This window comes from Ctenopharyngodon idella, chromosome 18, assembly GCF_019924925.1.
Source record: "Ctenopharyngodon idella isolate HZGC_01 chromosome 18, HZGC01, whole genome shotgun sequence".
Classification (NCBI taxonomy): domain Eukaryota; kingdom Metazoa; phylum Chordata; class Actinopteri; order Cypriniformes; family Xenocyprididae; genus Ctenopharyngodon; species Ctenopharyngodon idella.
In genome coordinates, this window is record NC_067237.1 from 30699019 (window position 1) to 30718268 (window position 19250).

At 36.9% G+C, this 19250-nt stretch overlaps 1 protein-coding gene across 1 annotated transcript in view; it reads right to left on the reverse strand.

Moving 5' to 3' along the window:
- Window positions 1–19250, reverse strand: part of LOC127499479 (Golgi apparatus protein 1-like) — a 53734-nt gene that overhangs the window by 23614 nt on the left and 10870 nt on the right. The window contains 8 exon segments of the mRNA XM_051869828.1: window positions 57–178; window positions 805–1019; window positions 3227–3413; window positions 3684–3755; window positions 4068–4271; window positions 6346–6561; window positions 8300–8386; window positions 10449–10478. Of these exon segments, the coding sequence (XP_051725788.1) occupies window positions 57–178; window positions 805–1019; window positions 3227–3413; window positions 3684–3755; window positions 4068–4271; window positions 6346–6561; window positions 8300–8386; window positions 10449–10478 (1133 nt within the window).

The following is a 19250-nucleotide window of genomic DNA, read 5'->3' on the forward strand; positions in this document are numbered from 1 at the left end:
GAGTAAAATACACCACCATTTCTTGAAAGTATTTTCACTATGTTAAGATGACTCACATAGGATCTCCGCTACGGATGTGTTTGCAGGCTGTCTGGATCACAGACTCACAGGCTTCGTTCAACGCGCGATCAATCCGGTAATCAGTGCCGGGGTCTGCTGACTGGATAAGAGTCTGAAGCTACAGTAGACAAATAATTAAAGTCACAGATGGAAAAAAAATTTTTTAAAAAAGAAGACAATATAAAAAATTAGCAGTAGTCTAAGTAAATAATAAATAAAACAAATTCTGAGAAAGCAATTCATGCTTATAAGACTACACTACCGTTTGGGGTAAAGTTTGAAAGAAATCAATACTTTTATTCAGCAAAGAAACATTAAATTGATCAAAAGTGACAGTAAAGACATTTATAATGTTACAAAAGAATAAATGCTGTTCTTTTGAACTTTCTTTTCATCAGTTTCCCCTAAAACAAACAGTTTTTGAGCAGCAAATCAGCATATTAGAATGATTTCTGAAGGATCAAGTGACACTGAAGACTGAAGTAATGATCCTGAAAATTCAGCTTTGCATCACAGGAATAAACTTAATTTTAAAATATATGCAAATACAAAACAGTTATTTTAAACTGTAATAATATTTCACAATATTACTGTGTTTACTGTATTTTGATCAAATAAATAAATGCAGCTTTGGTGGGCATACTGAAAAGTAGAATTAAACTTATTGAAATGATGACTTGTTTAAAAAGTACAAAGTACTATTAAATATCCAATACCCTTTCCCACAATCCCAACGGTTCTTACTGCTGTCTGACAGAGGTTGTCCACCATGCCCTTGTCCCCTCGGGCGACTCTCATGAGGCAGTGGAGGGTTCGGCCCTTGCGGTGCAGTCCTGAGCAGTGCGCCTCGATCTCTCCTCGACAATGCAACACGATCTCAGGGCTCAGGGAGAAATCCTCCATTAGCATGCGTCTGTAGTCCAGCATCTCACCCTGACAGTCTCCGGTCACCGTACGGCCTGAGATGACAGCGGTCAAACCCGCGGGAAGGAACATAACAATGAACAAACTTATTAGGTTGCAGCAAATCAATAAATAGCCTTGAACAGAGGAACATGCATGAATGAAAAGAAATATGCCTGGAATAGAATACTAGCGCATTGCTGACGGCATAATACGCAGTATATACAGTATACTGCATTTAATGTTTTTAAAAAATGCAAAAGAATGCTCTAAGAATGCATTTTGTGCAGATATGTGATACTGCACACTTTCACACTTGTATACTATATACAGTTGTGGTCAGAATTATTGGCACCCTTGATAAATATGATCAAAGATGACTGTAAAAATAAATCTGCATTGTTTATCCTTTCGATCTTTAATCGAAAGGATAAAGGATATTAGCAAAAATCTAACCTTTTATTGAAGGAAAATAATTAAAAGTGGGATTGAAAGTGGAAAAAAAAAAAAAAAAAAAAAAAAAAAAAAAATCACATTATGAAATAAATGTTTTTCTCCAAAACACGTTATATAACATCTGTTTAACTTATAACATGAAAGAGTAAGGTTAATAATATAACTTAGATTACACATTTTTCAGTTTTACTCAAATTAGGGTGATGTAAAAATGAGTACACCCCACAACAAAAACTACTACATCTAGTACTTTGTATGGCCTCCATGATTTTTAATGACAGCACCAAGTCCTCTAGGCATGGAATGAACAAGTTGGTGACATTTTGCAACATCTTTCTTTTTCCATTCTTCGAGAATGACCTCTTTTAGAGACTGGATGCTGGATAGAGAGTGATGCTCAACTTGTCTCTTCAGAATTCCCCATAGGTGTTCGATTGGGTTCAGATCAGGAGACAATGAATCACTTCCACCCTGTTCTTCTTCAGATATCCAACAGTGGCCTTAGATGTGTGTTTAGGATCATTGTCATGTTGGAAAAGTGCACGACGACAAAGGGCACGGAGTGATGGTAGCATCTTCTCTTTCAGTATAGCGCAGTTCATCTGTGAATTCATGATGCCATCAATGAAATGCAGCTCCCCGACACCAGCAGCACTCATGCAGCCCCACATAAGGACACTGCCACCACCATGTTTCACTGTAGGCACCATGCATTTTTCTTTGTATTCCTCACCTTTGCAACGCCATATAGTTTTGAAGCCATCAGTTCCAAAAACATTTATCTTAGTCTCATCACTCCAGAGTATAGAGTCCCAGTAGTCTTCATCTTTGTCAGCATGGGCCCTGGCAAACTCTAGGTGGGCTTTTTTAGGCCTAGGCTTTAGGAGAGGCTTCTTTCGTGGACAGCACCCATGCATGCCATTCCTCTACAATGTACGCCGTATTGTGTCACGGGAAATAGTCACCCCAGTTTGGTTTTCTACTTCTTTAGATAACTGCAGTGAACTTGCATGCCAATTTTCTTCAACCCTTCTCATTAGAAAAGGTGTCGAGGTGTTAACTTCTGTGGACGACCTGGACGTCTCTGTGAGATGGTTGCAGTTCCTTCTTTTTTTAATTTTTGTACCACTTTTGTTACAGTATTCTGATAAGTAAAGCTTTGCTGATCTTCTTGTAGCCTTCACCTTTCTGGTGTAAAGAAATTATTTTCTTTCTCAAGTCTTGTGACATTTCTCTTCCATGTGGTGCCATTGCTGACAGCATAAAATGGGAAGGAGTTTTAACACCAACACCCTTTTATAGTCAACTGTCTGCTTGACACCAGTGTAATGAATAATTAGACTCACCTGTGGTTGAATTCTTGTTAAATTAGACATCTGTAGTCTAAAATTTAGCTTCGCTCCAGAGACTTTCAGTGGGGTGTATTTATTTTTGCATCACCCTAATTTGAGTAAAACTGAAAATTTTGTTCTCCAAGTTATATTATTAACCTTACTTTCATGTTATAAGTTAAACAGATGTTATATAAAACTTAGTCTTGTCAAAAAATTAAAAATTAGTTTAACGGGATCTTTTTATGAAAGACGGCCAGTCTCACTGATATCAATACTGCTACTGATGTCTCTATGAAAATGATTTTTATTCCTCAATTTTAGCCACTAATTATAGCCATTCAACATTACAAATAAATAAATAAATTAATTAAAAAAACGTGTAGCATGAGTAGAATTAAGTAGCATGAGTACAATTGTAGTATTCTATTACAAATATACCCAAAGTTTGGGTAAAAATCTGTATATTAACAGACCTCTGTGAACAGCAGATTCCAGGCAGAGGAGGAGGTAGGAGAGTCTGGCCTCTCGGGCGCGGGGCATGCTGGTGTCCGGGTTACAATGGTATTTGCGTAGGTCGGCCTTACAAGCCTTTGCAAGGGAATAACTGACTTTATAATCTTGAGCAATGAGCTTTTGCCGAGTGGTCAGGGCGTTTCTGCACTGTGGACAGAGATGCTTATTAAGTACACAGACACTCAGAAAGGACAAAGACATTCACTAAACTGACCACCAACATTCTTGTGGATTCTTCTTGACTATGACTTCGGCTCAGACACTACTCTCCCACACTGACATTTTATGCACAAACTGTTGCACTGAACTGGTTGAGAAACAAAACAAAAACTGCTTATGTTTCCGATAAATTTGCATTTACATTGCATAATCATGCGGTTAATTCCCATAATATCGATAACTGTAGATGTGGCGCACCTTTTCTGACATTGCTTCTTCAAATTTATGGTTGAACAGGCATTTGTACACTCTGCCCTCTCCCACTTGGGTCTGCAAAAGAAAAACATCCATAAAACGTTAAGCAGGTCAACCGAGAGATATTCAACACTTCACGTTCACACATATCAGATGTGCACACATCAACACATCGGCCCACATCTCCTACACAAAGCAGCTATGTGGTCTAATCCTGTCATTCTGACTCAGAGCACATGAGGGGCAGCTGTCAATCATGTCAGCCCACCCCCTTCATGGTACTGAACCAGCAAAGTACATACTTGTAGTGAGTAGTACAAGTATGCAAATTAGGTTGCAGCTGATTAGGTTGATGGATGAGATGATATTAGAGAAGCTGACACATACATTTTCACAAAAGCGCTCCCGGTCGTCTCGGCAGGAGAAGTAGAGGTAGCGGTCGAGGTGGAAATCATCCGCAGACAGTTCGGCCACTCTCATGATGGACTTTTTGCAGTCGCTCTTGATTTGATGAGCCTTTTCCTGCTGCTCTGCCTCCCTGACCAGAGCCCTCTCCAGACACGCAATCACCTCACCCTGGGAATGCAGGTCCTAACAGGAAGAAAAAAAAAGGGGACTAATTATTTGGCTTTGGGACTCAGGACAACTTGGCTTAGGGTTTATTTTGGGACAACAGAAATGTTAGACTGAAGGGACAAAAGGGAGGGAAGAAAAATGTCAACTAGTTAGATATTTTTCATTGAAAATCAAAGAGACTAACAATGACGTTTTTAATTATGAGACAAAAATCCTGCAGAAAAGTGCAGAAGAAGTGGAAAAAAATGATTTAATATAATTATTTTATTAATAGTGTTATTTTAGTATTATTTAGTTACTATCATAGTATTTATTAATATTCTGCATTTCATTTTTTTTTATATTGTTTTAATAAAAATATTATTTATAATATGTACATATAATTCTTTGTATTTTTTTATTTATTTATTTTTTATTTTTTTATTTTGATTAGTTCTATTTATCTTTTTTTAGTTATAGTAATTTTAGTACTTCATCTTAAAATGTAAGTTCTTAAGTTTAAGTTGTATTATTTTTTTTATTTCAACTTTAGTTCAAACTATTAACAGTTTTAGTTAAGAACAACACTGGGAGAGTGAAAAAACATATACATTATATATATATATATATATATATATATATATATATATATATATAAATTAGTGCTGTCAATTGATTAAAAAATAACTAGTTAATCACACATTTTTCTGTAATCATGATTAAATCACACCTAATATTAAACTTTTCAATACATTTTATATTGTCATTTCACATTTAATCTCCAAATTAATGTAGAAACAACATAAAGACAGTATATTTTAAATATTTGAATAAAGTTGTCAAACACTTCACTGCATAAATTAAAAAACTAAATATAGATTAATCCTTATTAAAGCTACAAAAGTTATTCAGTCAAGAGCAGTGAGTGATTTTCTCTGTCTTTTGTTCCTTGATTAACATTAATAACAGACATCACAGCAACAGGTTTATTATTTAAGATCTGACGCACATGATGCGGATCTGACACACATTCGATGTCCTCACAACTCTTTACAGTCAATTAAAACTAGTTTAAGACTGTGATTATGAGGATACTTGACAAAGCGGGCATTTTGGCATACTTTTGTGTGTTTTTGTCTGTTTAAGCGCGAAAGAGAAGTCAATGAGGCCGGCACGCTGTCTGAAGCGGCTTTCTGTCCGCACGAGTCGCATGTGTGTCACACAGACAGGAGATTCACAAACAACGTGCCAGTACAGATTTAAGTTATTTTTTGCGTCTCATAGTTTGAATGGTTTAATAGCAGATGAATGAATGATAGTGTGATCATATAAATGTAATGCAAGCTAAAGTATGACGGAAAAAATGGATGCTGCGTTAATTGTGCGAAATATTTTCAATGCGTTAAACCGAAAACTTTAATCGCATGCGTTAACACTTTAATTTTGACAGCACTAATATATATAGTATTAAATAAAACAAACCAAAAAAATTGACAATTTTAGACACTGGCCCGTGATTTTAAGTGATGGCCCTGCCTTTAACCGCTAAACACTTTTTGAGGCCTGAAAAAACAAAAAAACAAAAAAAAAAAAAACACCACCCAAGAAAAAATATAAACTAGTAAAACAGTGTTGATGACATCCACTCAGTAATTAAGAGTCATAATTTAAAGCACGCAACTTAATGTCAGTTCCTCATATACTAAAAAGTACCTAAATACTGCATAGCCCATGAGCTAAAAAGACATCGAAAATATGTGTACACCCACTAAGACGCCAAATATAATTTTCATTCCTCATCTTGTATGTGTGGCAGTCTGCGCTTATTTAGGCTATTTTAAGTCAACGAGCAGACAAGTCTAAAGTTAACTTTTTTAATTTCAGCAGAGTGCGCCCGGGGGAACAAGGCAAGTGTGGTGATCGGGTGCCCATATTTAATCATGCCTGGAGGAATGTGGACACATTGGGAATGGCAGAGTCACATCATCACAGAGCCATCTGGTACCAAGCCAACATCCTATGGTTTCCCAAAGGGATATTCTAGAGCTTTGCGGTTTTAAGTGGGCTAGGAGTCAAAGCATTCTTCACTATTATTGGAACGCAAGCTTACTTTTTCTCCGACAGCGATGCTTCCACACTGCAGGATGTTGATGTCTTCTCTGCAATTATCCATAAAGCCGCATATGAGCCGATAGTCGCTGAAGATGATGCTGGTCATCTTGGTGATGTACTGATGACACTGGCGTTCTGTGATGTTAGCACGGTGGTCCACCAGGCAGGACATCAGATAGCCTTTCCCTCGCTCCTCATCTGCGCACTCTTTCAGCTAAGAAACAGATTAATGTTTTTTACATTATCCGTGAGATGGAGCAGTCAAGCATCAATGCTACAGATATGAAGAATTTTCATTCCCTATTTAATATCAAGTCAATTTCACTAATGGTAATTAAATTGTGAATTCAACCACAAATGTGCATCAAAATACACACACTCGTGAAGAGGTTAGTGACAAACTTTTGTCCATTGAGATTCATTTTAATTACATTATGGCAGCTTAGAGCGCAGTCAAATATAAAAACCACACTGCATTACAAGACGACGGCAGTTCCTCTGCACTGAGATGAGGGCTGCACAATATTGAAAAAAACTGACATGCAATATTTTGTTTTCCTGCGATATATCTTTCGCTATAAAAATAAATAAATAAAAAAACCCAGGAATTTCTGCCAGAGCCTTGAATATCTATATTTGGATTAATCATTCTAGAATGATTGGGGTGGTTTTGTTGGAGAGTGCATCTTCATAAAAAAAAAAAAAAAATAATAATAATAATAATAAAAAAAAGTTGAAAAATTACTTAAGACTTTAAGACTGAGCCCTCCTTTGAGAGCTCAATGATTTGGGAAAAACTTGGATGTTCACACTTGGGTATACTCTTTACAAGACCCAACTTAAACCTTTTTCAGTAACTATAAAGTGAACAAAAGGTTTTAAAGGAAATTTTCTTTCCACTTGAGTTTTCATAGGCCACATTCCCATTGGTTTTGACCAATTCAATATGACTATAAAATAATAAATGATTTTTATTGCGATTATTATTAAATAAAAATATTAAATTAAGAAAAGTGCAGTCAAAAGGATATTCGTTTTTAATGACCCTGCAAGTTTGATTAAACCATCAAAATGTGAGGAAAATATTTAATTTTTTTTTTTAATATTTTAAATATAAGGGAAGAACAAAACACTAACGTTAAGGTATTTGGCAAAATTATTTTATTACAATTATTTGGCAAAAAAGGCAACCTACAGCTACAGGTTTTATTTTACTATGAAAAAAAATGCAAAGAAAAAGCTCTCAGGAAAAAGCATACATTGACTACAACATAATCAGTTATTAATATTTCATTAGTTCTCTCTTGTTTTGGTGTTCTCTGTTTTTCTTTGTATGACAGCCTGGCCAAAAATTATGTCCGCAAAATTATTTAGCATGTTTCATTGCATTATCACAAATAAAACAACTGACACCAAGCACAACAGTGCAAAATCTTTAACTCATTTTTAATAATATTTGAATAAAGGGTGAAGATGTCAATTTTCCTAGGCTAGACATCACATTTGGTCACTACTGTAAATTAACAATGCTGTGTTTCACTCTGAAACCTGCAGAGCATAGATTTATTTAATCAAATTACAGCATTCGTGATTTGAAAAATTGCACTAAGCCATACTGTGCAGCCCTAATAGTGTGTTCAAGTCCTCCTGGGAAGTTCGTATTTACGAGTTAAGAAGTTGAATTTACGATGTCAGGTGCGTTCAAGTCACTTTCGTCTGAGCAAGATGGCGGTGTGCCTTATTCATTAATTACACAAAAAAAAACAGCAAGGTTTTTAAACTCTACTTCTAGAAAATTAAGAACAAAGAATGTGCATCAGGTGTGTTTTGCTTTTTAATGTTTTTAATTTATGAAGCCATTGAAACTTTATTGTTACATATTATATTGTTATATTACAATGCTATTATATTTGAGAAAAGGACCAAAAGTAAAATGACTGGCAGAAACTGACCTCTAACATGGTGCTCGTACACACTTCCAGCGCCACGGACTCAAACTTCGGATCTGTGGTCAGGTTCAGCTTGTAGTTCCACAACAGCTAGAAAAAAAAGGAAAGGTAACATTATTAGAAATATGAAACATTAGAAATATGCATTTTAATATAATTTATGTAGTGTAGTGATGTTTGTGAATTCTTTCGAGTCAGTTCACATTGTTCATTCATGATTCAGACTGTTTCAACCCACTGGTGGGAATGATTATCAGCAAATAAAGATGTACATTTTAATCTGTTTGTCACACAAAGCTATCATATGACTTCAGAAGACTTGAAATAGAGCGTACATGTGCATGACTTCTACTATGTGTTTGCATCCTTTTTGAAGTTTGAAGGCTTTGGTTCCCAATTTCTACCTTTGACGTTCCACAGTCATACCAGTTTGGAATGACATTAGGGTGAGAAAATAATGACAGTTTAAATTTCAAGGTGAACTAGTCCTTTAAAGGATTAGTTGACTTCATTAAAATTTCCTGGTAATTTACTCACCCCCAAGTCATCCAAGATGTTTACGTCCTTCTTCAGTTGAAAAGAAATTATGTTTTTTATTATAATGGACTTCAATGGCTACCAACGGGTTGAAGGTCCAAATTTCAGTTTCAATGCAGCTTCAAAGGGCTCTACACAATCACAGATGAGGAATAAGAGTCTTATCTAGCGAAATGATTGGTCATTTTCTAAAAAAAGAATTAAAAATTATATACTTTTTAACACAAATGCTCATCTTGCACCGCTCTCTGCGATCCACCATGCATTACGTAATCACGTTGGAAAGGTCACGCGTGACGTAGGCGGAAGTACCGCAGTAGGGCAAAAAACTCCATCTCATTTTCTCCTCAAACTTCAAAATTGTTCGACTTCGTTGCTTTACCTTTTTTTGTAAAGGCTGTTTAACTTAGTCTTTGCACGTTTGCTTTGTAAATACTTGCTCGGTACTTTTGCCTTCGTCACGCGTGACCTTTCCAAATGTGATTACGTAATGCGTGGTAGATCGCAGAGCTAGTGCAAGACAAGCATTTGTGGTTAAAAAGTATATACATTTTTATTTTTTAGAAAACAACCTGACCGTTTCACTAGATAAGACCCTTATTCCTCGGCTGAGTTCATGTAGAGCCCTTTGAAGCTGCACTGAAACTGCAATTTGGACCTTCAACCCACTGGTAGCCATTGAAGTCCACTATATAGAGAAAAATCCTGGAATATTTTCCTCAAGGACCTTAATTTCTTTTCAACTGAAGAAAGAAAGACATGAACATCTTGGATGACATGGGGGTGAGTAAATTATCAGAAAATTTTAAGTCTGTCCTTGCAAAAGAATCTCTAGTTTTCTGGAGTCATGAAGTTTAATGCTGTACTGAGGCCAAGCCTGGCAACGCAGACGAAAAGATGCAATGCTTTGTTTATTTTATAGGTTCGCGCAGAAAAAAAACTGCTCAATATAAAGTAACTGATTTCAGTTTAGAGAGAAAAAATGAAACGCTCTATTCAAAACAAAAAGATCTCAGTTGAAGTAAATGGCCTTGTAGTTACTGTATCATGCACCAAAGCTCAAACCTCTAAGTGATAATATTGCACATTAATAGTGGCACTAACTAAAAGTGCTGAAAAATGTAAGTTTCAAAAACGCCAGAATGAGGTCTTTATAATAATTATTGCTCAACTATATGCCTTGCATAATGAGATGGGTGACTCAGGCCTGAATCATATTCCTCATTTCTGATTTGTGGACCAGGCCTCGGCACTGCGGTCTTAATGAGAACATCAAAGCCACGAACGTGAGGGAAGGAGATCAGAAACAGATACCTCTCTCGGGACCCCACCAAATTAATTGCGTGCTGCAGTCATCATTAGACAGTGATTAGGCCATTATTCTTCTGAAATTACTTGCTGATGTTACTGGTCTCTAAATCCTACTGAGGCATTCTCTCGTAAAGCTACAAAGAATTGTCTGAAAGAATAAAGTGCGCACAGAGGGTCTTGTAAACAGGTGAATGAGGGAGAAACATCAATAAAGAGATGTGTGAAGCTGTGAAGGAGATGAGTCATACTGGAGTAGAATGCTGATGGTAATTATTATTAAAGGCAGGCTTTTTTGAGTACTTACATGGTTGCAGTCCGTAGCAATCTCTGTGTCCTGTAAAAGAAAGAGAGAGATTTTTTATTTTAAAATGTGTCTTTTACTTTCCCCTTCATTTCCTTCTCCTTATTCATTCTGTACGATTTCCAATACTGAAGTTTTATGGTCCGAAAATTATGATTGTAAATCTTGGCAAAAGCTTTATTGCCAGCAGTAAATAGAGACGATATTATATATATATATATACACACACACACACACACACACAGACACTAACAGTGCTCAGTGTAAATGAGTACACACCCTTTGAAAAGTAACATTTTAAACAATATCTCAATGAACATAAAACAATTTCCAAAATGTTGACAAGACTAAGTTTAATATAACATTTGCTTAAGGGGTTAGTTCACCCAAAAATGAAAATAATGTCATTTATTACTCACCCTCATGCCGTTCCACACCCGTAAGACCTTCGTTAATCTTCGGAACACAAATTAAGATATTTTTTTGAAATCCGATGGCTCAGTGAGGCCTCTATAGCCAGCAATGACATTTCCTCGCCCAAGATCCATTAATGTACTAAAAACATATTTAAATAAGTTCATGTGAGAACAGTAGTTCAATATTAATATTATAAAGCGACGAGAATATTTTTGGTGCGCCAAAAAAAAATAAAAAAAATAAATAAATAACGACTTATATAGTGATGGCTGACTTCAAAACAGTGCGTCAGGAAGCTTCGGAGCATAATGAATCAGCGTGTCGAATCAGCGGTTCGGAGCGCCAAAGTCACGTGATTTCAGCAGTTTGGCAGTTTGACACGCGATCCGAATCATGATTCGATACGCTGATTCATAACGCTCCGAAGCTTATGAAGCAGTGTTTTGAAATCAGTCATCACTATATAAGTTGTTGTATTTTTGGCGCACCAAAAATATTCTCGTCGCTTTATAATATTAATATTGAACCACTGTACTCACATGAACTGATTTAAATATGTTTTTAGTACATTAATGGATCTTGAGAGAGGAAATGTCATTGCTGGCTATGTAGGCCTCACAGAGCCATCGGATTTCAACAAAAATATCTTAATTTGTGTTCCGAAGATGAACGAAGGTCTTACGGGTGTGGAACACCATGAGGGTGAGTAATAAATGACAGAATTTTCATTTTTGTGTGAACTAACCCTTTAACTTATAACATGAAAGTAAGGTTATTAATATAACTTAGATTACACATTTTTCAGTTTTACTCAAATTAGGGGAAAAAAAAAATATATATATAAAAAAAAAAAAAAAAAAGAAAGGAAATGACACAATCCAATTCATAGTCCAAAATCAACCAATACTGATACATTTTTAAAATCCCAAATTTATGACACAAAATAGACACTTTGGGCCCTATCATACACCCGGCGCAATGCGACGCCAGGCGCAACGCAAGGGTTTTTTGCTAGTTTCAGCCCGACGCAGTTATCATTTTCAACGTCCAGCACCCACGCAGTTATCATTTTCAACATCCAGCACCCACGTTGTTTAAATAGCAAATGCACTAGCGCCCATCTATTCGGCCATGGGCGTGCTGGTCTAAAAACGAGGTGTGTTCAGGCGCATTCTTGGCGTGTTGCTATTTTAAGGCAAATGAAAACGACTGCACCATTGACCAACAAAAACCTGGTCTAAAGTCAATGGCGCAGCAATTTTTTTTTTTTGTTATTTAAAGGGCGCATTAGTAATATGCACCTATAGGTGGGTGCACAACGTGCGTACACTCTGCTTATTACACACGCATAGATGCACTGCAGCACACAAACATGCCAAATATTAAAAATAAAAGGATTACAAATGTAAAAGATTATTATTGTGTACATCAAGATAAAAATGCCTACATGTCATAATGGATAGTCATTGCATGTATCAGAATTACCTATTTGCAGTAATGACAAATGAAATTGGCTAATTATTTGAACAATCGTGGCAATATTGTATACCCCTCACATTTCAGCAACCATTTTATTATATGTTCTCAAGGGACAATACTATAGAAATGAAAATTGTATATACTTTAGATTAGTCAATGTGCTGCTTGTATAGCAGTACAGACTTACTGTCCTCTAAAAATAACTCAACATACATCCATTATTGCCTAAATAACTGGCAACAAAAGTGAGTACACCCTAAGTGAACATGTTAAAACTGTGTCCAAAGTGTCAATATTTTGTGTGAGCACCATTGTTATTTAGCACTGCCTTGATCCTTCTGGGCATGGAATTCACCAGAGCTGCACAGGTTGTTGCTGGGATCCTCTTCCTCTTCTCCATAATGACATCACGGAGCTGTTGGATGTTAGACACATGGCGCTTCACCTTCCGCTTGAGGATGCCCCACAGGTGCTCAAATAAGGTTTAGGTGTGGAGACATACTTGGCCACTCCATCACCTTCACCTTCAGCTTCCTCAGCAAGGCAGTTGTCATCTTGGTGATGTGTTTGGGGTCGTTATAATGTTAGAAATCTGCCGTTCAGCCCAGTTTCTGAAGGGATGGCATCATGTTCTGCTTCAGAATGTCACAGTACATGTTGGAATCCATGTTTCCCTCAGTGAAGCAGAGCTCCCCAGTCCCAGCAGCATTCATGCAGCCCCAGACCATGATGCTACCACCACCATGCTTGACTGTAGGCAAGACACAATCTTCTTGGTACTCCTTAACAGGGCGTCGCCACACATGCTGGACACCATCTGAGCCAAACAAGTTTATCTTAGTCTCATCAGACCACAGAACATGGTTCCAGTAATTCATGCTCTTGGGCAGGTTGTCTTCATCAAACTGTCTGTAGGCTTTCTTGTGAGCCAGCTTCAGAAGAGGCTTCCTTGTGGACGGACGACGGCCACGCAAACCAACTTGTTGCAGTGTGCGGCATATGGTCTGAGCACGGACAAGCTGACCAAAAATGCATCCCTTTGCTTCAAAAGGCCTTTATTAACCCTCCTGAGTCATATGGATTCATTTTTTCATGGATGGATGCATTTTTTCTGTCTTCAGAAGTTGGCCTACCATTCACAACCGTTATAAACCTTGGAGGACGAAGGACATTTTTAAATATATCTCAGATTGTGTTTCTCTGAAAGAAGATAGTCATATACACCTAGGATGACTTGAGGGTCAGTAAATCATGGGAAAATTTTCATTTTTGGGTGAACTATCCCTTTAAGTGCACCTGCACCATGCGCTTCAGACCATGCGCTTAGATTGTTAAAATAGGGCCCTTTGTTTTTCTTTGTTTTTGAGTATTACATACAGTATCTTCCAAAGCAGACACATTTGTTTTACAAATGGTAAACAGTTAAAGATGCTGTTAAGCATATGGAATTTCAGATAGTTCTGGTCCTTGATGTGAAATTCTAACACGTTCCTGTTGTACTGAAACGCACAGTACAGTATCAGCTATGTAACAAAACATTAAAGTCTCTTAATAATTCAAGCACATAAACAGAAGGCCTTAGAACCTCTTAAACCTTTAGTTTTTCTCCCTCAACAATATTCATTATTTCAGCAGCCTGTCTGTTTTATCTCATTCTAGATGGGTAAGACCACTGTCTGCTAACTGTCAATAACCACAGTCTCTAACCTAGCACAGTAAACAACTGCTGAGTGACTCATAGAGCATGAAAATGCAATTAGCAATTGTCAGGGGACGACAACAACAGAGTCAAAGAGGCAAAAATCAATGTGCATTAACATACAATGCTCTAACAATGGCTTGACAATAACATGTCATCCTTCAGTTGCCCTCAAAGACATGGACATCAAAACAAACCTGCCAGCCTGGACACAAAAGATGTAGTGTATATTATAAAGCTTATTGAGAGTAGAATAAATATATGATTAATACTTATTATTAATAATAATAAAAAATATAATAATTTATTCAGACAGACAGACAGACCGATAGACAGATAGACAGATAGATAGATAGATAGATAGGTAGATAGGTAGATAGGTAGATAGGGGTGATATGTGACCTAGTTCCTGTTTTCATGACATTCTTACATTAAAAATAAAGCAGCATGTGTACTAAATCCTCATAGCACTAAACCAACAGCTGATAAAACTAGTACCAGTAGTGTTCTATACCCACATAAAACAACTAAACAGATTCATCATCAACGTTCTTGAAGGGGATCAGAAGACGATATTGCAGCAGTGCCACATAACGCAGCACAGGCCCTAAATAGGAACAGACCGATATCTGAGCTCAGTCACCACACCCGGATCAATCATCCGGTTCCTCGTCGGCAGCCAGAACAGGATATTTCTATCTGTACGTCAGGGCTCTGTGATTACAGGGCGGCCGGGGCGTACATGGATCATCTATTGATTCTCCGAGATTATCACATTATTACAGAAAAGCAAGCAATGTATAAAGGTTGAATTTGGACCGTTTGGTTCAATGAGCCGGTTCAACAAAAAAGAATTATCGACTGAGTTTGTATCATCACTCACAAGAAGTCTGCTGGGATTCGCTTGTTCAAACTACAGTACAATCACTAGTTTTTATTAGTGACATCAATCTTCAGTGACTTTTTCTTTTTCAATTAATTTGTTTCATGTATCCTGTGATCAATAAAAAAAATTAAAAATAACAAGGCATGTGTTTTGGATCACATAGCAATGAGAGGTTGTCGGGTGGGTGGAACAGCTGAAATGTCAATGGTCTCTATGCAATGAATATCAGTTATCTTCTAAACCTTGTAAGTCAGTCTGTTTCATTAAGAAGCAGGAGGAAATATTACAGACCACTGGACCATTTTCTCCATAATCCACATCAGGCAATGTGGTTTGAATAATAACTGCAGTCTAGGCTGACAAACCCTTCTTATTACAATATCTTGTAGAGTGTAAACATTTGTGAATGCAAATGTATTGTTTTCAATTATTTCTGCTGGTAGTTGGCCATCAATGAGTGTTGGTTATGCTCCAATAAAAACTTTCTTATAACTTTCAAAAGAAATAAAAAGAAAAACAACAACAAGTCCAACTCTCCAGCTCTTTATTAACTTGTCTGACTAGGGTTGTCAAAAGTACCAGTACTTCGGTACCAAGTCAATACTTAGTACCGGTAGTATAGAGTGCTGGGTCAATCCGGTACCTGCTGCTTTCGAACACTTCCCATGCGTATTTGTGTGAGCACTCTGTTCTGTTACCTGTAATGTGCTTCTTTGTTTTTCATTTAAACTTTAAAAGGGAAGAGAAATGTTTTACAATAAGGACAAAGTCTTTTTCCAAACTTCCTTCTTAAGAACTAGTGAGATAATGTTTAACTTGGCTGATTCTTTGCTTAGAAGGAAGAAAAATAAGGTATCACCTACACTACCAAACAAACGTTGAGAGTCGATAAGATTTATGGGTAACACTTTACAATAAAGTTCATTAGTTACAAACCCGATTCCAAAAAAGTTGGGACACTGTACAAATTGTGAATAAAAAAGGAATGCAATAATTTACAAATCTCATAAACTTATATTTTATTCACAATAGAATATAGATAACATATCAAATGTTGAAAGTGAGACATTTTGAAATGTCATGCCAAATATTGGCTCATTTTGGATTTCATGAGAGCTACACATTCCAAAAAAGTTGGGACAGGTAGCAATAAGAGGCCGGAAAAGTTAAATGTACATATAAGGAACAGCTGGAGGACCAATTTGCAACTTATTAGGTCAATTGGCAACATGATTGGGTATAAAAAGAGCCTCTCAGAGTGGCAGTGTCTCTCAGAAGTCAAGATGGGCAGAGGATCACCAATTCCCCCAATGCTGCGGCGAAAAATAGTGGAGCAATATCAGAAAGGAGTTTCTCAGAGAAAAATTGCAAAGAGTTTAAAGTTATCATCATCTACAGTGCATAATATCATCCAAAGATTCAGAGAATCTGGAACAATCTCTGTGCGCAAGGGTCAAGGCCGGAAAACCATACTGGATGCCCGTGATCTTCGGGCCCTTAGACGGCACTGCATCACATACAGGAATGCTACTGTAATGGAAATCACAACATGGGCTCAGGAATACTTCCAGAAAACATTGTCGGTGAACACAATCCACCGTGCCATTCGCTGTTGCCGGCTAAAACTCTATAGGTCAAAAAAGAAGCCATATCTAAACATGATCCAGAAGCGCAGATGTTTTCTCTGGTCCAAGGCTCATTTAAAATGGACTGTGGCAAAGTGGAAAACTTTTCTGTGGTCAGACGAATCAAAATTTGAAGTTCTTTTTGGAAAACTGGGACGCCATGTCATCCGGACTAAAGAGGTCAAGGACAACCCAAGTTGTTATCAGCGCTCAGTTCAGAAGCCTGCATCTCTGATGGTATGGGGTTGCATGAGTGCGTGTGGCATGGGCAGCTTACACATCTGGAAAGGCACCATCAATGCTGAAAGGTATATCCAAGTTCTAGAACAACATATGCTCCCATCCAGACGTCGTCTCTTTCAGGGAAGGCCTTGCATTTTCCAACATGACAATGCCAGACCACATACTGCATCAATTACAACATCATGGCTGCGTAGAAGAAGGATCCGGGTACTGAAATGGCCAGACTGCAGTCCACACCTTTCACCCATAGAAAACATTTGGCGCATCATAAAGAGGAAGATGCGAAAAAGAAGACCTAAGACAGTTGAGCAACTAGAAGCCTGTATTAGACAAGAATGGGACAACATTCCTATTCCTAAACTTGAGCAACTTGTCTCCTCAGTCCCCAGACTTTGCAGACTGTTATAAAAAGAAGAAGGGATGCCACACAGTGGTAAACATGGCCTTGTCCCAACTTTTTTGAGAAGTGTTGATGCCATGAAATTTAAAATCAACTTATTTTTCCCTTAAAATGATACATTTTCTCAGTTTAAACATTTGATATGTCATCTATGTTGTATTCTGAATAAAATATTGAAATTTGAAACTTCCACATCATTGCATTCCTTTTTTATTCACAGTTTGTACAGTGTCCCAACTTTTTTGGAATCGGGTTTGTACATTAGTTAACATGAACATAATGAACTGCACTTATTACATTTATTAACAGCATTTATTAATCTTTGTTAATGTTCATTTCAACATTTACTAATACATTATTAAAATCTTGTTAACATTAGTTAATGCACTGTGAACTAACATGAAAACACAAACTGTATTTTTATTAACTATCATTAACGTTAGTTAAGTAAACTTAACTTTAAGTAAATACAGTAACAAATGTATTGCTCATGTTTAGTTCATGTTAGTTAATACATTAACTAATGTTTAACTAATGAACCTGATTGCAAAGTGTTACCGATTTATGTTTTTGTAAGAAATCTCTTTTGCTCATCAAGGCTGCATTTATTCGATCAAAAACACAAAAACAGTAATATTGTGAAGTTTTTTTAAAATATATTTTAAAATGTAATTAATTCCTGTGATGTCAAAGCTGAATTTTCAGCATCATTACTCTAGTCTTCAGTGTCACATGATCATTCAGAAATCATTCTAATATTCTGATTTGCTGCTCAAAAAACATTTCTTATTATTATCAATGTGAAAACTGATGCATTATTTTGGAATTCTTTGATGACGTTCAAAAGTCAAAAAGTCAAAAAAAAAAGAAAAAGAAAAAAAGCATTTATTAAAGGACCTATTATGCCCCTTTTTACAAGATGTAATATAAGTCGCAGGTGTCCCCAGAATGTGTCTGTGAAGTTTTAGCTCGAATTATTTATTATAGGATGTTTTAAAAGCCCCTATTTGGGTGGCAACAAAAACGCGTTGTTTTCGTGTGTATCTCTTTAAATGCAAATGAGCTGCTGCTCCCCACCCCCTTTTCAGAAGAACTACTGATCAATGGTTTGACAAAAGATGTCTGCAGGGCATGCAGTGACAAGCACAAAAAGTGTTCTCTATAAACGATTAAGCAGTTTATGGCAACAGTTTGGGTTCTGTTTTATGTAGATTAATGACCAATTGGATATATGATGATCAATTTCATAATAAATCTCAATAGCCAATCATTTAAGTACTAAATTGTTCTACTGTTCACTTTATAAGCAACCCCTATCTTGCCCTGACTCAATCTCTTATGACAGGATGGATGGTAAACCGATCTCTTTTGAGCATGCGCACCTAAAATATTCAAGTCTTTATTTTCTGACAAGGTTTATAATGCTTGATTCACTTCTTTCTGCTTTCGCTGGTAAAATAAACCAGTTGTGATGGACTGAAATCTCTCCGCTGTGTGACACCAACAGCCCCTCTGCAGCACCGGGTTCAGGTTTGTCATAAGTAATAAAGAGTAGACGAAACAAGCCATGGATGAACCATCGTCAACAGGTGCAGCTTCAGTCAGGTTGAGACCTGATAAAAAGGTGAAGTTTCACTCAGTCAGGGATTTGCTTGCGGCAGAACGCATTAAGCGCTCGCTCACCTCTTTCATGCACAGATGAGTGACTCCATGACACCAGCCATGAAATCTCTCCCTTCAGAGAAACCCAAACGCATTGCTACCATATTAGCATAACTATCGCCGGCACCTTCTCACCTCCCAGAAAACCACCTCCTGCACTTGCAAATGAAATGCTGATTTATGATAAGTGATTGTCTGATCAGATGTGACTTAAATTTTCACCTGTAGGAAAGCAGAGCAGTGATTATTTGCATTGAATAATGAATAATGTTTAGATCTTGTGGCTATACTACTGACACTGAGTATTTTAACAGTAATGTCCCACTGTAACACAGATTGTTGCTTTTTAAGAGAACCTTTTTTCTTTAGAAGAGGTTATAAACATTACGCCATA